Source organism: Oncorhynchus nerka, linkage group LG6 (assembly GCF_034236695.1).
Source record: "Oncorhynchus nerka isolate Pitt River linkage group LG6, Oner_Uvic_2.0, whole genome shotgun sequence".
Classification (NCBI taxonomy): Eukaryota; Metazoa; Chordata; class Actinopteri; order Salmoniformes; family Salmonidae; genus Oncorhynchus; species Oncorhynchus nerka.
This window is the reverse complement of record NC_088401.1, coordinates 90,917,486-90,941,396: the sequence shown is the minus strand read 5'-3', so window position 1 is coordinate 90,941,396 and position 23,911 is coordinate 90,917,486. Positions and strand designations below refer to the sequence as shown.

The window sequence follows — 23,911 nt, the reverse complement described above, 5'->3', positions numbered from 1 at the left end:
GCATGGTGCTTGCTGTCTCAGTCAGTAGAGCATGGTGCTTGCTGTCTCAGTCAGTAGAGCATGGTGCTTGCTGTCTGTCAGTAGAGCATGGTGCTTGCTGTCTCAGTCAGTAGAGCATGGTGCTTGCTGTCTGTCAGTAGAGCATGGTGCTTGCTGTCTGTCAGTAGAGCATGGTGCTTGCTGTCTGTCAGTAGAGCATGGTGCTTGCTGTCTGTCAGTAGAGCATGGTGCTTGCTGTCTGTCAGTAGAGCATGGTGCTTGCTGTCTGTCAGTAGAGCATGGTGCTTGCTGTCTGTCAGTAGAGCATGGTGCTTGCTGTCTGTCAGTAGAGCATGGTGCTTGCTGTCTCAGTCAGTAGAGCATGGTGCTTGCTGTCTCAGTCAGTAGAGCATTGTGCTTGCTGTCTGTCAGTAGAGCATGGTGCTTGCTGTCTGTCAGTAGAGCATGGTGCTTGCTGTCTGTCAGTAGAGCATGGTGCTTGCTGTCTCAGTCAGTAGAGCATGGTGCTTGCTGTCTGTCAGTAGAGCATGGTGCTTGCTGTCTCAGTCAGTAGAGCATGGTGCTTGCTGTCTCAGTCAGTAGAGCATGGTGCTTGCTGTGTCTCAGTCAGTAGAGCATGGTGCTTGCTGTCTGTCAGTAGAGCATGGTGCTTGCTGTCTCAGTCAGTAGAGCATGGTGCTTGCTGTCTCAGTCAGTAGAGCATGGTGCTTGCTGTGTCTCAGTCAGTAGAGCATGGTGCTTGCTGTCTGTCAGTAGAGCATGGTGCTTGCTGTCTGTCAGTAGTCACTACTCTGGATAGGAGCATCATCTGCTACAGAACTAAAATATTTCCACAGTTCATCAAAGTATTGATCATTTGATTTGTTTAATGTTTCATCATAACTGTGGAGTTGAAATACTACCCTTCAGTACCCTGACGATTATACTACAGCTCTGGAGACATCAAATTACAACCATATATAAACGTCTACAGACAGTCTCACGGAAACACAACGTTCTTAAATGAATCCGGTCAACAAGGACGGATCCAACCACAACAGCAGTGACATGATGTAAACACACAGAAAACAAAATGGCACCTTATTCCCTGTATAATCCACTACGTTTGGTCAACGGGGCCCTGGTCAAGCGGCCTTACGTGGCCCTGGTCAAGCGGCCTTACGTGGCCCTGGTCAAGCGGCCTTACGTGGCCCTGGTCAAGCGGCCTTACGTGGCCCTGGTCAAGCGTCCTTACGGGGCCCTGGTCAAACGGCCTTACGTGGCCCTGGTCAAGCGGCCTTACGTGGCCCTGGTCAAGCGGCCTTACGGGGCCCTGGTCAAGCGGCCTTACGTGGCCCTGGTCAAGCGGCCTTACGTGGCCCTGGTCAAGCGGCCTTACGTGGCCCTGGTCAAACGGCCTTACGTGGCCCTGGTCAAGCGTAGTGCATTAAATAGGGAATAGGGTTGGACGCAGACAATACATTTCTACATGCACACTCCAGTTGTGAACTGGCATTTCACGGCCGTCTCTGGCCAGGGCCCAGTTTATGACACACCCTCTAACGGGCTGTAACACATGACAGGGGAGGTGTTCAGTCTGAGCAGAAGCACACAAACACCCAATACATTATTCTCTCCTAACACCAGGAGATGGACTCGGTATGAACCCCTCCATGGGGGGATGGGTTGGGGGCTGGGGGCTGGAGAGAAGCCAGGCGGTGGTTGGGGGCTGGAAGTGGCTTGGTCCAGGCCTTCTCTGGGCCAGCAGCACGGCCAGGTTAAGGGTTAGTCGTGTTTCCCCTTGTCCTTGGTGGAGCCCTCGTTCCAGGCCACGTAGACAAACAAAGCCAGAACCACATGTACGGCCAGCACAGCTACGATGGCAGCATAGAAATAACTGTCTGAGTTAGACATCTGTAGGGAACCTGGAGAGAGGAGAGGAGGAGAGGGGAGGAGGAGAGAGAGGATGGAGAGGGGAGGAGGAGAGAGAGGGTGGGAGGACGGAGAGGGGAGGAGGAAGGAGATAGGTGGGAGGAAGGAGAGGGGAGGAGGAGAGAGAGGTGGGAGGAAGGAGGGGAGGAGGAGATAGAGGGTGGGAGGAAGGAGAGGGGAGGAGGAGATAGAGGGTGGGAGGAAGGAGAGGGGGAGGAGGAGATAGAGGGTGGGAGGAAGGAGAGGGGAGGAGGAGATAGAGGGGGGGAGGAAGGAGAGGGGAGGAGGAGATAGAGGGTGGGAGGAAGGAGAGGGGAGGGGAGATAGAGGGTGGGAGGAAGGAGAGGGGAGGAGGAGATAGAGGGTGGGAGGAAGGAGAGGGGGAGGAGGAGATAGAGGGTGGGAGGAAGGAGAGGGGAGGAGGAGAGAGAGGGTGGGAGGAAGGAGGGGAGGAGAGAGAGAGGGTGGGAGGATGGAGAGGGGAGGAGGAGAGAGAGGTGGGAGGAAGGAGAGGGAGGAGGAGAGAGAGGTGGGAGGAAGGAGAGGTGGGAGGAAGGAGAGGGAGGAGGAGAGAGAGGTGGGAGGAAGGAGAGGGGAGGAGGAGAGAGAGGGGAGGAGGAAGGAGAGGGGAGGAGGAGAGAGAGGGAGGAGGAGAGAGAGAGGGGAGGAAGGAGATAGAGAGGGTGGGAGGAAGGAGGGGGAGGAGGAGATAGAGGTGGGAGGAAGGAGAGGGGAGGGGAGAGGAGGGAGGAGGAAGGAGATAGAGGGTGGGAGGAAGGAGAGGGAAGGAGGAGATAGAGGGTGGGAGGAAGGAGAGGGGAGGAGGAGATAGAGGGTGGGAGGAAGGAGAGGGGAGGAGGAGAGGAGGTGGGAGGATGGAGAGGGGAGGAGGAGAGAGGGTGGGAGGAAGGAGAGGGGAGGAGGAGAGAGAGGTGGGAGGAAGGAGAGGTGGGAGGAAGGAGAGGGGGAGGAGGAGAGAGGTGGGAGGAAGGAGGGGAGGAGGAGAGAGAGGGGAGGAGGAAGGAGGAGGGGAGGAGGAGGGAGGGAGGAGGAGAGAGAGGAGGGAGGAGGAAGGAGATAGAGGGTGGGAGGAAGGAGAGGGGGGAGGAGATAGAGGTGGGAGGAAGGAGAGGGGAGGGGAGGAGAGAGAGGGGGAGGAGGAAGGAGATAGAGGGTGGGAGGAAGGAGAGGGAAGGAGGAGAGAGAGGTGGGAGGAAGGAGAGGGGAGGAGGAGAGGAGGGGAGAGGTGGAGGAGGAGAGGAGGGAGGAAGGAGAGGGGAGGGGAGGAGGGAGGAGAGGAAGGAGAGGGGAGGGAGGAAGGAGAGGTGGGAGGAAGGAGAGGGGAGGAGGAGAGAGAGGTGGGAGGAAGGAGAGGGGAGGAGGAGAGAGAGGTGGGAGGAAGGAGAGGGGAGGAGGAGAGAGGTGGGAGAAAGGAGGGGGAGGAGGAGAGAGAGGTGGGAGAAAGGAGAGGGGAGGAGAGAGGAAGGAGAGGAAGGAGAGAGAGGAAGGAGAGGGAAGAAGAGGGAGGAGGAGGAGAGAGAGGAAAGAGAGGGAGGAGGAGAGAGAGAGGTGGGAGGAAGGAGGAGAGGGAGGAGGAGAGAGAGGGGAGGAGGAGAGAGATAGAGGGTAGGAGGAGAGAGATAGGGGTGGGAGGAGAGAGAGGAAAGAGAGGGGGAGGAGGAGAGAGAGAGGGAAGGGGGAGGAGGAGAGAGAGGAAGGAGAGGGGAGGGGAGGAGAGAGGGTGGGAGGAAGGAGAGGGGGAGGAGAGAGGGGAGGAGAGAGAGAAGGAGAGGGGAGGAGGAAAGGAGAGCAGGAGAGGAGGAAGGAGGAGAGCAGGAAGGAGAAGAGAGAGGAGGAAGGAGAGGGAGGAGGAGAGAGAGGAGGGAGAGGGGAGGAGAGAGGTGGGAGGATGGAGAGGGGAGGAGAGAGAGGTGGGAGGAAGGAGAGGGGAGGAGGAGAGAGAGGTGGGAGGAAGGAGAGGTGGGAGGAAGGAGAGGGGAGGAGGAGAGGGTGGGAGGAAGGAGAGGGGGGAGGGGGAGGAGGAGAGAGAGGGGAGGAGGAAGGAGGAGGGAGGAGGAGAGAGGGGAGGAGGAGAGAGGGGGAGGAGGAGAGAGAGGGGAGGAGGAAGGAGATAGAGGGTGGGAGGAAGGAGAGGGAGGAGGAGATAGAGGTGGGAGGAAGGAGAGGGGAGGAGAGAGAGGGGAGGAGGAAGGAGATAGGGGTGGGAGGAAGGAGAGGGAAGGAGGAGATAGAGGGTGGGAGGAAGGAGAGGGAGGAGGAGATAGGGGTGGGAGGAAGGAGAGGGGAGGGAGGAGAGAGAGGTGGGAGGATGGAGAGGGGAGGAGGAGGGGGAGGAAGGAGAGGGGAGGAGGAGAGAGAGGTGGGAGGAAGGAGAGGTGGGAGGAAGGAGAGGGAGGAGGAGAGAGAGGTGGGAGGAAGGAGGGGGAGGAGGAGAGAGAGGGGAGGAGGAAGGAGAGGGAGGAGGAGAGAGAGGGGAGGAGGAGAGAGGGAGGAGGAAGGAGATAGAGGGTGGGAGGAAGGAGAGGGGAGGAGGAGATAGAGGTGGGAGGAAGGAGAGGGGAGGAGGAGAGAGAGGGGAGGAGGAAGGAGATAGAGGGTGGGAGGAAGGAGAGGGAAGGAGGAGAGAGAGGTGGGAGGAAGGAGAGGGGAGGAGGAGAGAGAGGGGAGGAGAGGAGGAGAGAGAGAGGAGGGAGGAAGGAGAGGGGAGGAGAGGAGGGAGAGAGGAAGGAGAGGGAGGAAGGAGAGGTGGGAGGAAGGAGAGGGAGGAGGAGAGAGGGTGGGAGGAAGGAGAGGGGAGGAGGAGAGAGAGGTGGGAGGAAGGAGAGGGGAGGAGGGGAGGAGAAAGGAGAGGGGAGGAGGAGAGAGAGGTGGGAGAAAGGAGAGGGGAGGAGAGAGAGGAAGGAGAGGAAGGAGAGAGAGGAAGGAGAGGAAGAAGAGGGGAGGAGGAGAGAGAGGAAAGAGAGGGGAGGAGGAGAGAGAGGTGGGAGGAAGGAGAGGGGAGGAGGAGAGAGAGGGGAGGAGGAGAGAGATAGAGGGTAGGAGGAGATAGGGGTGGGAGGAAGGAGAGGGGAGGAGGAGAGAGAGGAAAGAGAGGGAGGAGGAGAGAGAGGAAAGAGAGGGAGGAGGAGAGAGAGGAAGGAGAGGGAGGAGGGAGGAGGGAGAGAGGGAAGGGAGGGAGGAGAGAGAGGGGAGGAGAGAGAAGAAGGAGAGGGGAGGAGGAAGGAGAGCAGGAGAGGAGGAAGGAGGAGAGCAGGAAGGAGAAGAGAAGGAGGTGGGAGGAAGGAGGGGGAGGAGGAGAGAGAGAGTGGGAGGAAGGAGAGGGGAGGAGGAGAGAGAGGACGGAGAGGGGAGGAGGAGAGAGAGGTGGGAGGAAGGAGAGAGGAGGAGGAGAGAGGGTGGAAGGAAGGAGAGGGGAGGAGGAAGGAGAGCAGGAGAGGAGAGAGAGGGTGGGAGGAAGGATAGGGGAGGAGGAGAGAGGGTGGAAGGAAGGAGCGGGGAGGAGGAAGGAGAGCAGGAGAGGAGAGAGAGGGTGGGAGGAAGGAGAGGGGAGGAGGAAGGAGAGCAGGAGAGGAGGAAGGAGAGTGGAGGAAGGAGAGCAGGAGAGGAGGAAGGAGAGGGGAGGAAGGAGAGCAGGAGAGGAGGAAGGAGAGAGAGGTGGGAGGAAGGAGAGAGAGAGAGGTGGGAGAAAGGAGAGGGGAGGAGGAAATTCAAATAAATTGTTTTGAATATTGATTGGGATATTTAGGCCTCAGACAAGAAATAATGATTTACCTTGAAAGATGTATGCCTTTGATGCGAAGTACAGTCCTATGGGCAGGGTGACCATCAGGATGGTGAAGAAGAGAAGAGTTTTCAGAGCAGATACCAGAGAACTGTCATTCCTGCAGGAGAGACAATATATATCCTCCATCATATGTCTTGGTGGTGGCTCTGGGTGAGTACATTACACTGCATGTGTTTGATATTAATGAATGCATAGACCTACTGTTAGCTATGGGACGTTAATACTGATAGAGCTAGCTAAAATACCTTAGACCAGTGGTGCTGCCCTCTAGTGGGGAAACTCAGAATGTAGACCAGTGGTGCTGCCCTCTAGTGGGGAAACTCAGAATGTAGACCAGTGGTGCTGCCCTCTAGTGGGGAAACTCAGAATGTAGACCAGTGGTGCTGCCCTCTAGTGGGGAAACTCAGAATGTAGACCAGTGGTGCTGCCCTCTAGTGGGGAAACTCAGAATGATCACCAACACTGTAGACCAGTGGTGCTGCCCTCTAGTGGGGAAACTCAGAATGTAGACCAGTGGTGCTGCCCTCTAGTGGGGAAACTCAGAATGTAGACCAGTGGTGCTGCCCTCTAGTGGGGAAACTCAGAATGTAGACCAGTGGTGCTGCCCTCTAGTGGGGAAACTCAGAATGATCACCAACACTGTAGACCAGTGGTGCTGCCCTCCAGTGGGTCTAGAGGGCAGCACGGTCTGGAAACACCTGCTGGTGCTCCTCTCCATGTCTCTACAAACGGTGGAAACACCTGCTGGTGCTCCTCTCCATGTCTCTACAGACGGTGGAAACACCTGCTGGTGCTCCTCTCCATGTCTCTACAGACGGTGGAAACACCTGCTGGTGCTCCTCTCCATGTCTCTACAGACGGTGGAAACACCTGCTGGTGCTCCTCTCCATGTCCCTACAGACGGTGGAAACACCTGCTTTTCCTGGAACTCTTTTTAAAAATAGTTGACCAACTTGATCACATATCCACTGTGTTAAAGACTAGGTGGCTAGGAAAAACTCCCTAGAAAAGCCTAAACCTAGGAAGAAACCTGGAGAGGAACCAGGCTATGAGGAGTGGCCAGTCCTCTTCTGGCTGTGCCGAGTGGAGATTATAACAGAACATGGCCACGATGTTCAAATGTTCATAAATGACCAGCATGGTCAAATAATAATAATCACAGTGGTTGTCGAGGGTGCAGCAAGTCAGCACCTCAGGAGTAAATGTCAGTTGGCTTTTCATAGCCGATCATTCAGAGTATCTCTACCGCTCCTGCTGTCTCTAGAGAGTTGAAAACAGCAGGTCTGGGACAGGTAGCACGTCCGGTGAACAGGTCAGGGTTCCATAGCAGCAGGCAGAACAGTTGAAACTGGAGCAGCAGTATATTAATGGCAGGTGTGGGCTTTTTTGCACAAAGTGCCTCTTCATTTAAAACAAAACAATGTGTCATAATGACATTTTTATCGGTCCAGTGTGTGTGTGTGTGTGTCTAGAAATCTGTCATTTCATTGGATCAGTTTTTGCATGTGGGGCGAGAACATTATTGTATTGGTCAGTGAGTGTGTGCAGCCCGAAAACCCTCCGATACCGAACCCCACTACCGACCCGCTACACGTGTAAATACAGCAGCAATAAGCGGTGAGGCGGCATCCTTTCAAAATAAAAGTTTCGATGCGGAGGTTACCTTTCAAAATATTTTTACATTTTAAATGTGTTATTATTATATATCTTTTTTTTTCTTACACAAGTCCCGCGACCCCTTAAAATCCTCCCGCGACCTCCCAGTTGAGGTGCTGGCTAAAGCGCCAAGCTATCTTCTAATGAATGGGCTAATGTTAACTAACTACTGTTAGTAACGTTATCTAATACGACGACTGAATCATTAACGCTCTCTTACCCTCTGAAATCCGGGGCTCCAGCATACGTGGTGCTAAGTGATGTTTTGGCATATCCTTCCATTTCGCTGAGAAATAGGGCAAATAAAACAGCTAAATCTATATGAGGGTAATCTGTTGTCGCTATGGATATATTTCAACACTTCCGCATTTGGTCACGGGACAAGCACATGACTTCTTTCCCGTCTTTGGCACGAGAACTGTCTCAGTGCGTCATCTACTGGGTTGGTAGGAAATGGCACTTGATTCACCTGAGCGTGAGTGTGTGTGTGTGTGTGTGTGTGTGCGCGCGTGCGTGCGTGTGATGTAATGTAATCTCTGAAAGAGCTTGTTAGTAAGGTCTACACCTGTTGTATTCGACGCACGTGACAAATACAATTTTATTTGATGTTATCTCAAATCCAAAATTAAAAGCAAACTTTATTTGTCACAAGTGTGGACCTTATCGTGAAATGCTGATTTACAATCCCTTAACTAACAGTCCAGTTCAAGAAGAGTAAAGAAAATATTTACAAAATAAACAAAAGTACATTTAAAAAAATAAAAAGTAACACAATAAAATTACAGTAAGAGGCTATATACAGGGTGTACTGAGTCAATGTGGAGGCTATATACAGGGTGTACTGAGTCAATGTGGAGGCTATATACAGGGGTGTACTGAGTCAATGTGGAGGCTATATACAGGGGGTACTGAGTCAATGTGGAGGCTATATACAGGGGTGTACTGAGTCAATGTGGAGGCTATATACAGGGGTGTACTGAGTCAATGTGGAGGCTATATACAGGGGGTACTGAGTCAATGTGGAGGCTATATACAGGGGTGTACTGAGTCAATGTGGAGGCTATATACAGGGGGTACTGAGTCAATGTGGAGGCTATATACAGGGGGTACTGAGTCAATGTGGAGGCTATATACAGGGTGTACTGAGTCAATGTGGAGGCTATATACAGGGGGTACTGAGTCAATGTGGAGGCTATATACAGGGGATACTGAGTCAATGTGGAGGCTATATACAGGGGTACTGAGTCAATGTGGAGGCTATATACAGGGGTACTGAGTCAATGTGGAGGCTATATACAGGGGTGTACTGAGTCAATGTGGAGGCTATATACAGGGGTACTGAGTCAATGTGGAGGCTATATACAGGGGGTACTGAGTCAATGTGGAGGCTATATACAGGGGTACTGAGTCAATGTGGAGGCTATATACAGGGGTACTGAGTCAATGTGGAGGCTATATACAGGGGGTACTGAGTCAATGTGGAGGCTATATACAGGGGGTACTGAGTCAATGTGGAGGCTATATACAGGGGGTACTGAGTCAATGTGGAGGCTATATACAGGGGGTACTGAGTCAATGTGGAGGCTATATACAGGGGTGTACTGAGTCAATGTGGAGGCTATATACAGGGGGTACTGAGTCAATGTGGAGGCTATATACAGGGGTACTGAGTCAATGTGGAGGCTATATACAGGGGGTACTGAGTCAATGTGGAGGCTATATACAGGGGTACTGAGTCAATGTGGAGGCTATATACAGGGGTACTGAGTCAATGTGGAGGCTATATACAGGGGGTACTGAGTCAATGTGGAGGCTATATACAGGGGGTACTGAGTCAATGTGGAGGCTATATACAGGGTGTACTGAGTCAATGTGGAGGCTATATACAGGGGTACTGAGTCAATGTGGAGGCTATATACAGGGGTGTACTGAGTCAATGTGGAGGCTATATACAGGGGTACTGAGTCAATGTGGAGGCTATATACAGGGGTACTGAGTCAATGTGGAGGCTATATACAGGGGTACTGAGTCAATGTGGAGGCTATATACAGGGGGTACTGAGTCAATGTGGAGGCTATATACAGGGGGTACTGAGTCAATGTGGAGGCTATATACAGGGGGTACTGAGTCAATGTGGAGGCTATATACAGGGGGTACTGAGTCAATGTGGAGGCTATATACAGGGGGTACTGAGTCAATGTGGAGGCTATATACAGGGGGTACTGACTCAATGTGCAGGGGTACAGGTAGGGGTGAAGTGACTAGGCAAAGAATCACTGTCGACTTCCAATGCATTAAACATGTTTGCATGAGGTCTTTCAAAACCCAGACCAATATTTACCTACCTCTCAAATGGCACCCTATTCCCTATATAGTGCACTACTTTAGACTAGAGACCTATGGGCCGTAGCACCCTATTCCTTATAGACTGCACTACTTTTGGTTAGAGCCCTATTCCTTATAGACTGCACTACTTTTGGTTAGAGCCCTATTCCTTATAGACTGCACTACTTTTGGTTAGAGCCCTATTCCTTATAGACTGCACTACTTTTGGTTAGAGCCCTATTCCTTATAGACTGCACTACTTTTGGTTAGAGCCCTATTCCTTATAGACTGCACTACTTTTGGTTAGAGCCCTATTCCTTATAGACTGCACTACTTTTGGTTAGAGCCCTATTCCTTATAGACTGCACTACTTTTGGTTAGAGCCCTATTCCCTAGTGGCTTGACAAAAGTAGTGCACTATATATAGGGAATAGGGTGCTACGGCCCATAGGTCTCTAGTCTAAAGTAGTGCACTATATAGGGAATAGGGTGCCATTTGGGATGCAGATTAGCCTTCCACCACCATCCCTACACCATGCCCTCTGCACCGGTGTACGGGGGACCTAGCTTGTCTACACCAATGAGTAATGAGGTAGTGAAGGGAGTCTGACATCATTTCCTTTAATAATTGTTGCTGGAACTAGAGTTATTCAGCAGGCAATGACGGTGACGTTAATATGAACTCATGAGATGGTTGTCTGTGTGTGTTTCAGCTGCTTGTTGACTGGGACTTGTGTAATAATGATCAGGATGTGGTAGTTGTGGTGTGGTGTCCTATTTCACACATGTACCAGTGTGTATTAAACAAGTGTGAATTTAAAATGTGCTTTTTTTTTTGTGTGCCATAGCCCAATGCCAAGAGTGTACAAAGCTGTCATCAAGACAAAGGCTGGCGACTTTAAAGAATCTCAAATAACAAAATATATATTGATTTGTTTAACACTTTTTTTTGGTTACTACATGATTCCATATGTGTTATTTAATAGTTTTGATGTCTTCACTATTATTCCACAATGTAGAAAATAGTAAAAATAAAGAAAAATCCTTGAATGAGTAGGTGTGTCCAACCTGTTGACTGGTTCTGAATACAGTAGCTCCTGGAGTCTAGATCAACAGAATATATACAGTCACTGTTGACTGGTTCTGAATACAGTAGCTCCTGGAGTCTAGATCAACAGAATATATACAGTAACTGTTGACTGGTTCTGAATACAGTAGCTCCTGGAGTCTAGATCAACAGAATATATACAGTCACTGTTGACTGGTACTGTACATTGTATATTTACTGGTGTGAATAGCAGTAGTTATATACAGTAGGATGAACCTTGACTAGAATACAGTACATACATATAAAGTGGTTAAAACATTAAGTACAAATGATTAATGTGGCCAGTGTTCAATAACGAGATCAGCTGTCTCTAACGAGCAGGGTAGAGTACCGGGTGGTAGCCGTAACAGTCTCTAACGAGCAGGGTAGAGTACCGGGTGGTAGCCGTTACAGTCTCTAACGAGCAGGGTAGAGTACCGGGTGGTAGCCGTAACAGTCTCTAACGAGCAGGGTAGAGTACCGGGTGGTAGCCGTTACAGTCTCTAACGAGCAGGGTAGAGTACCGGGTGGTAGCCGTAACAGTCTCTAACGAGCAGGGTAGAGTACCGGGTGGTAGCCGTAACAGTCTCTAACGAGCAGGGTAGAGTACCGGGTGGTAGCCGTAACAGTGACTAAGGTTCAGGGTAGAGTACCGGGTGGTAGCTGTAACAGTGACTAAGGTTTAGGGTAGAGTACCGGGTGGTAGCCGTAACAGTGACTAAGGTTTAGGGTAGAGTACCGGGTGGTAGCCGTAACAGTGACTAAGGTTCAAGGCAGGGTAGAGTACCGGATGGGAGCCGTAACAGTGACTAAGGTTTAGGGTAGAGTACCGGGTGGTAGCCGTAACAGTGACTAAGGTTCAGGGCAGGGTAGAGTACCGGGTGGTAGCCGTAACAGTGACTAAGGTTCAAGGCAGGGTAGAGTACCGGGTGGTAGCCGTAACAGTGACTAAGGTTCAAGGCAGGGTAGAGTACCGGGTGGTAGCCGTAACAGTGACTAAGGTTCAAGGCAGGGTAGAGTACCGGGTGGTAGCCGTAACAGTGACTAAGGTTCAAGGCAGGGTAGAGTACCGGGTGGTAGCCGTAACAGTGACTAAGGTTCAGGGTAGAGTACCGGGTGGTAGCCGTAACAGTGACTAAGGTTCAGGGTAGAGTACCGGGTGGTAGCCGTAACAGTGACTAAGGTTCAAGACAGGGTAGAGTACCGGGTGGTAGCCGTAACAGTGACTAAGGTTCAAGACAGGGTAGAGTACCGGGTGGTAGCCGTAACAGTGACTAAGGTTCAAGACAGGGTAGAGTACCGGGTGGTAGCCGTAACAGTGACTAAGGTTCAAGGCAGGGTCCTGGGCGAAGGTAGACTAGTGATGGCTGTTTAACAGTCTGATGGCCTGGAGAAAGAAGCTGTTTTTCAGTCTCTCGGTCCCTGCTTTGATGCACCTGTACTGGGTCCACCTTCTAGATGGTAGCGATGTGAACAGGCCATGGCTCGGGTGGTTGTTGTCCTTGATGATCTTCTTGGCCTTCCTGTGACATCGGGTGCTGTAGATGTCCTGGAGGGCAGGTAGTTTGCCCCCAGTGATGCGTTGGGCTGACAGCACCACCCTCTGGCAAAGCGCTGCAATTGCAGAGGGTGAAATTGCCATACCAGGCTGTGATAGAGGCCAAGCTAAATTTGTTCAGTCTCTTGAGGTTGAAGAGGCACCGTTGAGCCTTCTTCACAACACTGTCTGTGTAAAGGGACCATTTCAGGTCCCTATTTTAACCCTGTGGATGTGCTCTCTCTGCTGTCTCTCTTCATTTTGTTGACGTTGAGGGAGACGTTGAGGGAGACGTTGAGGGAGACGTTGTTTTCCTGACACAACTCCGTCTTTCTCGTCATAATTGGTAATCAGGCCTCTACCAGTGTTGAACAGCAGGTGAACAGGGAGGACAGGAGGGACCAGGTGAACAGGGAGGACAGGAGGGAGCAGGTGAACAGGGAGGACAGGAGGGACCAGGTGAACAGGGAGGACAGGAGGGACCAGGTGAACAGGGAGGACAGGAGGGACCAGGTGAACAGGGAGGACAGGAGGGACCAGGTGAACAGGGAGGACAGGAGGGACCAGGTGAACAGGGAGGACAGGAGGGACCAGGTGAACAGGGAGGACAGGAGGGACCAGGTGAACAGGGAGGACAGGAGGGAGCAGGTGAACAGGGAGATGTTCAGACCCAGAGCCTTAAGCTAAGTGATGAGCTTGGAGGGCAGGCACTATGGCGTTGAAGGCTGAGTGATGAGCTTGGAGGGCAGGCACTATGGCGTTGAAGGCTGAGTGATGAGCTTGGAGGGCAGGCACTATGGCGTTGAAGGCTGAGTGATGAGCTTGGAGGGCAGGCACTATGGCGTTGAAGGCTGAGTGATGAGCTTGGAGGGCAGGCACTATGGCGTTGAAGGCTGAGCTGTCGTTGATGAAAAGTATTCTTACATACTTTTTCCTCTTGTCCATATTGGGCTGATGGAGATGCATCGTCTGTGGACCTATTAGGGCGGTAAGCAAACTGAAGTGGGTCTAGTCTAGTGTGTCAGGTAATGAAGAGGTGATATGATCCTTAACCAGCCTCTCAAAGCACTTCATGTTGACAGAAGTGAGGGCTATTTGGCGAGAGTCGTTTAGTTCAGATACTTTCACTTTCTTGGGAACAGGAATGATGGGGGTCATCGTGAAGCAAGTGGGGACAACAAACTGGGATAGGGAGAGATTGAATATGTCCGTAAACACTCCAGCCAGCTGGTCTGCGCACGCTCTGAGGACGCGGCTTGTGATGCCGTCTGGGCCTAGCAATGGTTAACACTCCTTAAGAGTCGTCGGGGTGTCGGCTTGTGGGGTAATGTACACGGCAGTGACTATAACCCGAAGATAATTCTCTCAGGAGGTAATGCGGTTGGTATTTGACGGTGAGGTATTCCAGATCAGGACAACAAAAGGACTTGAGTTCCTGTACGTTACCACAATCACACCATGAGTTGTTAATCATGACCTCTCCACCTCTTTGTTTCCTGCAGAGTTCTTTGTTCCTGTCTGTGCAATGAACAGAGAACCCTGCTGGCTGGCTGGTGTGTGGTGTGTGTTCCTGCAGTGTGATTCTGTGGGGTCAACTTCCCTGACTGTGTGTTCCTGCAGTCTGTTTCTGTGGGGTCAACTTCCCTGACTGTGTGTTAGAGTGTCAGTCTGTTTCTGTGGGGTCAACTTCCCTGACTGTGTGTTCCTGCAGTGTGTTTCTGTGGGGTCAACTTCCCTGACTGTGTGTTCCTGCAGTGTGTTTCTGTGGGGTCAACTTCCCTGACTGTGTGTTCCTGCAGTGTGTTTCTGTGGGGTCAACTTCCCTGACTGTGTGTTAGAGTGTCAGTCTGTTTCTGTGGGGTCAACTTCCCTGACTGTGTGTTCCTGCAGTGTGTTTCTGTGGGGTCAACTTCCCTGACTGTGTGTTCCTGCAGTGTGTTTCTGTGGGGTCAACTTCCCTGACTGTGTGTTCCTGCAGTGTGTTTCTGTGGGGTCAACTTCCCTGACTGTGTGTTCCTGCAGTGTGTTTCTGTGGGGTCAACTTCCCTGACTGTGTGTTCCTGCAGTGTGTTTCTGTGGGGTCAACTTCCCTGACTGTGTGTTAGAGTGGCAGTCTGTTTCTGTGGGGTCAACTTCCCTGACTGTGTGTTCCTGCAGTGTGTTTCTGTGGGGTCAACTTCCCTGACTGTGTGTTCCTGCAGTGTGTTTCTGTGGGGTCAACTTCCCTGACTGTGTGTTCCTGCAGTGTGTTTCTGTGGGGTCAACTTCCCTGACTGTGTGTTCCTGCAGTGTGTTTCTGTGGGGTCAACTTCCCTGACTGTGTGTTAGAGTGGCAGTCTGTTTCTGCAGTGGGGGTCAACTTCCCTGACTGTGTGTTCCTGCAGTGTGTTTCTGTGGGGTCAACTTCCCTGACTGTGTGTTCCTGCAGTGTGTTTCTGTGGGGTCAACTTCCCTGACTGTGTGTTCCTGCAGTGTGTTTCTGTGGGGTCAACTTCCCTGACTGTGTGTTCCTGCAGTGTGTTTCTGTGGGGTCAACTTCCCTGACTGTGTGTTCCTGCAGTCTGTTTCTGTGGGGTCAACTTCCCTGACTGTGTGTTCCTGCAGTGTGTTTCTGTGGGGTCAACTTCCCTGACTGTGTGTTAGAGTGGCAGTCTGTTTCTGTGGGGTCAACTTCCCTGACTGTGTGTTCCTGCAGTGTGTTTCTGTGGGGTCAACTTCCCTGACTGTGTGTTCCTGCAGTGTGTTTCTGTGGGGTCAACTTCCCTGACTGTGTGTTCCTGCAGTGTGTTTCTGTGGGGTCAACTTCCCTGACTGTGTGTTAGAGTGGCAGTCTGTTTCTGTGGGGTCAACTTCCCTGACTGTGTGTTCCTGCAGTCTGTTTCTGTGGGGTCAACTTCCCTGACTGTGTGTTAGAGTGGCAGTCTGTTTCTGTGGGGTCAACTTCCCTGACTGTGTGTTAGAGTGTCAGTCTGTTTCTGTGGGGTCAACTTCCCTGACTGTGTGTTCCTGCAGTGTGTTTCTGTGGGGTCAACTTCCCTGACTGTGTGTTCCTGCAGTGTGTTTCTGTGGGGTCAAGACTTCCCTGACTGTGTGTTCCTGCAGTGTGTTTCTGTGGGGTCAACTTCCCTGACTGTGTGTCAGCCTGGTCTCATAGACACATCCTACATAAAGCCAAAACACTCAAATTAATATGATATGTTACAGTGTGTTTCTGTGGGGTCAACTTCCCTGACTGTGTGTTCCTGCAGTCTGTTTCTGTTAGCATCAACTTCCCTGACTGTTGTTCCTGCAGTGTGTTTCTGTGGGGTCAACTTCCCTGACTGTGTGTTAGAGTGGCAGTCTGTTTCTGTGGGGTCAACTTCCCTGACTGTGTGTTCCTGCAGTGTGTTTCTGTGGGGTCAACTTCCTGACTGTGTGTTCCTGCAGTGTGTTTCTGTGGGGTCAACTTCCTGACTGTGTGTTCCTGCAGTGTGTTTCTGTGGGGTCAACTTCCTGACTGTGTGTTAGAGTGGCAGTCTGTTTCTGTGGGGTCAACTTCCCTGACTGTGTGTTCCTGCAGTCTGTTTCTGTGGGGTCAACTTCCCTGACTGTGTGTTAGAGTGGCAGTCTGTTTCTGTGGGGTCAACTTCCCTGACTGTGTGTTAGAGTGTCAGTCTGTTTCTGTGGGGTCAACTTCCCTGACTGTGTGTTCCTGCAGTGTGTTTCTGTGGGGTCAACTTCCCTGACTGTGTGTTCCTGCAGTGTGTTTCTGTGGGGTCAACTTCCCTGACTGTGTGTTCCTGCAGTGTGTTTCTGTGGGGTCAACTTCCCTGACTGTGTGTTCCTGCAGTGTGTTTCTGTGGGGATCAACTTCCTGACTGTGTGTTCCTGCAGTCTGTTTCTGTGAGAACTCAACTTCCCTGACTGTGTATTCCTGCAGTGTGTTTCTGTGGGGTCAACTTCCCTGACTGTGTGTTAGAGTGGCAGTCTGTTTCTGTGGGGTCAACTTCCCTGACTGTGTGTTCCTGCAGTGTGTTTCTGTGGGGTCAACTTCCCTGACTGTGTGTTCCTGCAGTGTGTTTCTGTGGGGTCAACTTCCCTGACTGTGTGTTAGAGTGGCAGTCTGTTTCTGTGGGGTCAACTTCCCTGACTGTGTGTTCCTGCAGTCTGTTTCTGTGGGGTCAACTTCCCTGACTGTGTGTTCCTGCAGTCTGTTTCTGCTTGAGGTGATGATCCGTCATGGGGTCAACTTCCCTGACTGTGTGTTCCTGCAGTGTGTTTCTGTGGGGTCAACTTCCCTGACTGTGTGTTCCTGCAGTGTGTTTCTGTGGGGTCAACTTCCCTGACTGTGTGTTCCTGCAGTGTGTTTCTGTGGGGTCAACTTCCCTGACTGTGTGTTCCTGCAGTGTGTTTCTGTGGGGTCAACTTCCCTGACTGTGTGTTCCTGCAGTGTGTTTCTGTGGGGTCAACTTCCCTGACTGTGTGTTCCTGCAGTCTGTTTCTGTGTCAGTTCTCCTCGGCCCATGCAGCCCTTCTCTCAGCAGGTTACACAGAAAACATTTAATTCTAATCAGCCTCTCAGGAAAAGGCCAGGACTAACCAAACCATTCAACGCCGCAGCCCGTCTGGTGTTCAACCTTCCCAAGTTCTCTCACGTCACCCCGCTCCTCCGCTCTCTCCACTGGCTTCCAGTTGAAGCTCGCATCCGCTACAAGACCATGGTGCTTGCCTACGGAGCTGTGAGGGGAACGGCACCTCAGTACCTCCAGGCTCTGATCAGGCCCTACACCCAAACAAGGGCACTGCGTTCATCCACCTCTGGCCTGCTCGCCTCCCTACCACTGAGGAAGTACAGTTCCTGCGCAGCCCAGTCAAAACTGTTCGCTGCTCTGGCCCCCCAATGGTGGAACAAACTCCCTCACGACGCCAGGACAGCGGAGTCAATCACCACCTTCCGGAGACACCTGAAACCCCACCTCTTTCAGGAATACCTAGGATAGGATAAAGTAATCCTTCTCACCCCCCTTAAAATATTTAGATGCACTATTGTAAAGTGGCTGTTCCACTGGATGTCTTAAGGTGAACGCACCAATTTGTAAGTCGCTCTGGATAAGAGCGTCTGCTAAATGACTTAAATGTAAATGTAATGTAAATGGAGAAGGTCACCGGAGATGGTCTGGAGAAGAGAGGAGGGGATAGGGTCAAGCGGGCAGGTTGTTGGGCGGCCGGCCGTCACAAGACGCGAGATGTCATCTGGAGAGAGAGGGGAGAAAGAGGTCAGAGCACAGGGTAGGGCAGTGTGAGCAGAACCAGCGGTGTCGTTTGACTTAGCAAACGAGGATCGGATGTCGTCGACCTTCTTTTCAAAATGGTTGACGAAGTCATCTGCAGAGAGGGGAGGGGGGGGAGGGGGAGGAGGATTCAAGAGGGAGGAGAAGGTGGCAAAGAGCTTCCTAGGGTTAGAGGCAGATGCTTGGAATTTAGAGTGGTAGAAAGTGGCTTTAGCAGCAGAGACAGAGGAGGAAAATGTAGAGAGGAGGGAGTGAAAGGATGCCAGGTCCGCAGGGAGGCGAGTTTTCCTCCATTTCCGCTCGGCTGCCCGGAGCCCTGTTCTGTGAGCTCGCAATGAGTCGTCGAGCCACGGAGCGGGAGGGAGGACCGAGCCGGCCTGGAGGATAGGGGACATAGAGAGTCAAAGGATGCAGAAAGGGAGGAGAGGAGGGTTGAGGAGGCAGAATCAGGAGATAGGTTGGAGAAGGTTTGAGCAGAGGGAAGAGATGATAGGATGGAAGAGGAGAGAGTAGCGGGGAGAGAGAGCGAAGGTTGGGACGGCGCGATACCATCCGAGTAGGGGCAGTGTGGGAAGTGTTGGATGAGAGCGAGAGGGAAAAGGATACAAGGTAGTGGTCGGAGACTTGGAGGAGTTGCAATGAGGTTAGTGGAGGAACAGCATCTAGTAAAGATGAGGTCGAGCGTATTGCCTGCCTTGTGAGTAGGGGGAAGGTGAGAGGGTGAGGTCAAAAGAGGAGAGGAGTGGAAAGAAGGAGGCAGAGAGGAATGAGTCAAAGGTAGACGTGGGGAGGTTAAAGTCGCCCAGAACTGTGAGAGGTGAGCCGTCCTCAGGAAAGGAGCTTATCAAGGCATCAAGCTCATTGATGAACTCTCCGAGGGAACCTGGAGGGCGATAAATGATAAGGATGTTAAGCTTGAAAGGGCTGGTAACTGTGACAGCATGGAATTCAAAGGAGGCGATAGACAGATGGGTAAGGGGAGAAAGAGAATGACCACTTGGGAGAGATGAGGATCCCGGTGCCACCACCCCGCTGACCAGAAGCTCTCGGGGTGTGCGAGAGCACGTGGGCGGACGAAGAGAGAGCAGTAGGAGTAGCGGTGTTGTCTGTGGTGATCCATGTTTCCGTCAGAGCCAAGAAGTCGAGGGACTGGAGGGAGGCATAGGCTGAGATGAACTCTGCCTTGTTGGCCGCAGATCGGCAGTTCCAGAGGCTACCGGAGACCTGGAACTCCACGTGGGTCGTGCGCGCTGGGACCACCAGATTAGGGTGGCCGCGGCCATGCGGTGTGGAGCGTTTGTATGGTCTGTGCAGAGAGGAGAGAACAGGGATAGACAGACACATAGTTGACAGGCTAGAGAAGAGGCTACGCTAATGCAGAGGAGATTGGAATGACAAGTGGACTACACGTCTCGAATGTTCAGAAAGTTAAGCTTACGTAGCAAGAATCTAATTGACTAAAATGATTAAAATGATACAGTACTGCTGAGGTAGGCTAGCTGCGTTGTTGACACTACCCTAATCAAGTCGTTCCGTTGAGTGTGAAGTTTCTACAATGCTGCTTTTCGGGGGCAAGCTGGCTAGCTAGCAGTGTTGGTTACGTTACGTTGCGTTAGGAGAACGACAATAGCTGGCTAGCTAACCTAGAAAATCGCTCTAGACTACACAATTATCTTTGAAACAAAGACGGCTATGTAGCTAGCTACGATCAAACAAATCACACCGTTGGGACTGTAATGAAATGAAATGAAAATATGATACTACCTGTGGAGCGAAGCGGAATGCGACCGAATGCGAAAGTTCTATTCAGTAGACGTTGGCTGGCTATTGGCTAGCTAGGAGGATGGAGCACGCCCCCATTCTCATAGACGGGGCTGCAGTAGAGCAGGTTGAGAGCTTCAAGTTCCTTGGTGTCCACATCAACAACAAACTAACATGGTCCAAGCACACTAAAGACAGTCGTGAAGAGTGACCTTGAAAGCTTTTATCAGCCCGCGTAAACCTCTTCATTGGCACCAGGACACACATATTTATCTGTTGCTTCAACAACCAATGCTGCATGTCCTTCACACCTTTAACAGCCTCAGCAGAAACACTATCTCTAATGGCTGTTATCTGTTCTCTCTGACACAGCCTGGTCAAAACACTGTAGTATATAACTGGAACATTGGATTTCGTAGACTTTTAGTAGCCATCAGCATATCACCCTGCATACCACTGCTGGCTTGCTTCTGAAGCTAAGCAGCGTTGGTCCTTGTCAGTCCCTGGATGGGAGACCAGATGCTTCTGGAAGTGGTGTTGGAGGGCCAGTAGGAGGCACTCTTTCCTTTGGTCTAAAACAAAACATCCCAGGGTAGTGATTGGTGTAGGGTGCTGTCTTTCGGATGGGACGTTAAACAGGTGTCCTGACTCTCTGTGGTCACTAAAAGATCCCATGGCACTTATAAGGTGAATGCACCAATTTGTAAGTCGCTCTGGATAAGAGCGTCTGCTAAATGACTTAAATGTAAATGTAAATGTAAGAGTAGGGGTGTTAACCCCGGTGTCCTGGATAAATTCCCAGTCTGGCCTTCAAACCATCACGGCCACCTAATCACTTACAATTGTCTCATTCCTCTCCCCTGTAACTATTCCCCAGGTCGTTGCTGTATATGAGTACGTGTTCTCAGTCAATTTACCAGGTTAAAATACAAAATATTTTGTTTGATGTGTCTCTACTAAAAGTGTAATAAATGAGATTACAATGTGGGAGATTAGGATGCAATTTAAACACAACTTTAACAGAATCATCTGGTATCAGATTGAAAATCTAAAATTTCTCTTACAGAAATTCTCCGGCACTTTTGTTAACTTTATTGTTGTTGCCATTAGTTCTAATAGGAGCTCTAATCACGAGCCAAAAGGTGGTCTCCGAAAATGTCGTTCTACATCACATACGTGATCTGTGCAGCACGTCATTGCTCTCTCTCTCTCTATCTCTGCTGTGGGTGCATTATGTGCATCTCGCTAGCTGTCTGGCTCGGATTTGAGCGGAAATACATAGGCTAGTGGGCGTGCAAAGAGCTTATTGAGCTCCGCACCGCATCGCCATGCGCCGCCCAAATGTTGTAACAATGCGGAGGGCTCCGTTGCGATGGTGACGCCGACTTGGTCAGATGTGATGTGAGCGAGCGCTCCTCGTGGATTCTGCTCTCAAATTTTTCGATTCATGTCATAACTGTGAACAGACTACGCGACTAAAATAGTTATATGTGACTTTTATGTGTCAGGAATATTTTTCTTTTTTGTATTTTTTAAAAACTTTCTAGACCTGTTGCCAGCTAGTTAGCTAGCAGGCTAACCTGAGGTAAAATGATCAAACGAGACAAACGGAAAAAGGAGAAGCAGAACAGGCAGAAAAAGCCCCAGAACACTGTTACCTGTTGCTCAATGCAGTGAGCCGGCTCAATGAGTACTCCTTCTGAACAGGAAATGACAACAGATGGAAACGGTTTTTCACCATTCAGCCCTGTACCAAAGAGAGCAAACACAGAACCATCTTTACTTGAGCTACAACAAAACATAATTGGGGCTCTAACAGTGTTAGCAATTGGATATGTAGATGGGTGAGCCGGTCAAGGATCGATTCAGACTAAGTGGTAAATTTTATGACAAGTAAACAGTTTATTCAGAGTGAAAATATGTATTACAACGTAATTACGGCTCTTCCGTTAGTTCGTGTGGAACGGCAGGCAGAGAGAGCGTAAACAGTCAGCACAGCTCTTATATACGTCACAGAAAGTAGGTTGACCCTAGGAAGATCGGATCTCCGGATTGGTTCAGCTGGTTGTAGTCTGTAGTCTTCCGCCATTGGCTCAGTTGTCTGTCCATCATCGTAGGATCTTCTTTGGGCACAGTGTTCGGTTACAAAGGAGATTATGTGTAATGTGGGAGCTATCCTGTAGGGGACCCCACAGGCTTTACTGTGAGTTGTAGCCATGTAATTAGCAGTAAGTTAGTCACCTGCATACGAAATAGCAATTCCTTACAAAACCCTCTCTTCACGTCTCACCAGAGACGTGACACAACCTAACTGGATCCAGACACAAAGAGAAACTTCTCCCAAAAGGACTATGAAATAAGGCACGGTATTAAACAGAAATAGATATTTATGTATTACCATCATGTTCTCCATTCAATCCCACTATGTACTAAGTTGGCTTACAACCCTCATTTAACAGAGCGGAGAACAGCTCAAAATAAAAGTAAAATGATTGTCCACATTAGCCCACTTTTTCCAGCAGGAAAAAGTTGTGATACCCTCTCTTCACATCTCCTAAGAGATGTGATATAGTCCAGATACATTACTCCAAGCAAAAACGAAGACATAATCCAAAAAGGAAAAATATCCTAAACTAGGTATGTCTATCCGGAAATGGCCCACAAAGAAAAATAATTTCCCCCTCTTCCCATCCCAGATGGGACACGACATACAATGGAGAAGCTTAATCAATAAAAGCAACTGGATCCCCCTCCTAAAATTGCTGCAAAAACTGAAAGATGGGTCTCATGCTCCATACCGTTATCTCGCACCTGGCTCCTGTTATCTAACCAAAAAGACCGCTTGTTCTCGCAACCCCACGCTCTGAATGTGCCCTCCCTTCTGTATTTTTTCCAGCATGAGAAAGTTCCATGGCCCTGATACTTTTAAGAATGGTTCAAATCAGCTAGGTAGCATAACACATACATACATCCACACAAGGCAACAGCAGATAATATTCAATCATATATATGGTAATGGCTATAATGTAAAATAACCCCAAGGGTGTGAACAAAAACTCAGCAATGAATCATATAACAGTTACAAAGTGTAAACTACCTTCATGTCAAAAGAGAACAGCTCATTCAAAAACAGAACAAAAGAAAATAGTGTGAAATTTAGGTCCCCCTTTTGACACCAGCTAGGGTGTCACTCAACTATCCTTTATTTCAGCAGTCATAGCATTTCATGAAAATAATAAAAAGTTTATTACTAATAACAAGTTATATATGCCTTTGTTGTATGCCTTTCCCCCCAAGGGTGTCACTTATCAAAAACAGGATAAAACTTTATTGTTATTGACATGTAAGATGTAGGATAAAACTTTGGTCATGGAAAACAGAGTAAAGAATTATTAGAAACCATCTGGTCCTCTCAGCTACTTTTATCCTGTACCAGGTGGGCTCCAAGCCACCCAGGGACTCCAAACCATGTGTCATCATCAGTCAGTCCCATCCTCCCCTGAAAGCATGCGTCCGTATCAGCATCGCCAACTGGAGCATCAAGCAAAGGCATCATGCCTGAAGCCCTCACCACATCTGTAACAGACTTGTCAAAACACAGTATGATGCGAGCAGCACATCACATCAATAACAAATAATACAAGAATTAGGGTCAGAAATCCAGTAACCATCCTACCAGTGCACTTACCAAACCAGGCCAAGAGAACAGACTCCTCCACCCCCCCCGTGGACCTCATCTTAGCAGATAGTGCATCAACCCCGCCTTAGATTGTGAAGTTTAAAAACTATCATCTGGACTGGTATTAGGAATATACGTGCAACATTGTTTACCGAACATCTTGCAGACGTCCCCCTGACTGGCAAGAAGCATATCCAAGGCAAGTCTATTCTGTCTGGAAACCCCAAATGTGGCCTCAAGCTGTTCAGACATACTAGTGAGTGCATCACGGGAGTAATTCACAAAACGCTGTTGATCATAGTAGATATAATTAACCCATGCAGTCTGTCCAGCATCCACCATGGCTGGACCCATAGTAGGTAGTAAGTGCCAGAGTCCATCATTCCTACCCAAGGCCTGAAACTCATGAGGAATCCCCACTGACACTCCCAATAGGTTAGTGTGTATGTCAACTACATCCTCTGTCCATGGAGCACTACTACATCTGTCTCCCATGGGATGGAATGTTTTCAGGTCCCCTGGTTACAGAACTCAGCAGCTGTTCAGCAACAACATCAACAATGGTCAGTGGAATTATCAAACTGGTCAGACCACACGTACCTTGCCATTCTCCTCTAAGAATGGGTCTCAGCCCTCTTTTGGCTCCACTGGTCCAACATACATCAGCCAGACCACTAGTTTGGTTTAGGCCTGTAACTGGCCAAGTGGAATTAATGGTTATGTTACTCCTAAAATCAGCTTCAGGCAATCTCCCATAATCAATGCCATTACCTGTACCCGTGATGCACTCGTAATTGCCCCCATATGCCTCAACACCCCAAGAGGCCCGATGAGGAGGTACTGCAGGAAACACAAGGCTCAAAGAGGAACAGAGGGTTGA

General features: G+C 50.3%; 1 protein-coding gene across 2 annotated transcripts; it reads right to left on the bottom strand.

Annotated features, from left to right (window-relative positions):
• Positions 1–846: 846 nt before the first annotated feature.
• LOC115126254 (vacuolar ATPase assembly integral membrane protein vma21-like) lies at positions 847–21,108 on the bottom strand. Of its 2 annotated transcripts, none has more exons than XM_065020006.1 (3): positions 21,011–21,108; positions 5,704–5,813; positions 847–1,904 (listed from the first exon to the last, which is right to left on the bottom strand). In XM_065020006.1, exons 1-3 carry the CDS (start codon positions 21,091–21,093, stop codon positions 1,765–1,767), a joined length of 333 nt encoding a protein of 110 aa, XP_064876078.1. In that variant the 5' UTR covers positions 21,094–21,108; the 3' UTR covers positions 847–1,764. The 2 variants fall into 2 exon arrangements, with proteins under 2 accessions (XP_064876078.1, XP_029511725.1); XM_029655865.2 differs by lacking the exon at positions 21,011–21,108 and adding an exon at positions 7,593–7,765.
• Positions 21,109–23,911: the final 2,803 nt, after the last annotated feature.

What these genes read in the sequence shown, in the direction of transcription:
- LOC115126254 (XM_065020006.1), bottom strand. Translation starts at nt 21,093, where the DNA reads ATGGTGAAAAACCGTTTCCATCTGTTGTCATTTCCTGTTCAGAAGGAG. An exon ending in CTCACTGCATTGAGCAACAG is followed by an intron (nt 5,814 to 21,010) that starts GTAACAGTGTTC and finishes TCTCTCCTGCAG; the next exon opens with GAATGACAGTTCTCTGGTAT. An exon ending in AAAGGCATACATCTTTCAAG is followed by an intron (nt 1,905 to 5,703) that starts GTAAATCATTAT and finishes TCCTCTCTCCAG; the next exon opens with GTTCCCTACAGATGTCTAAC.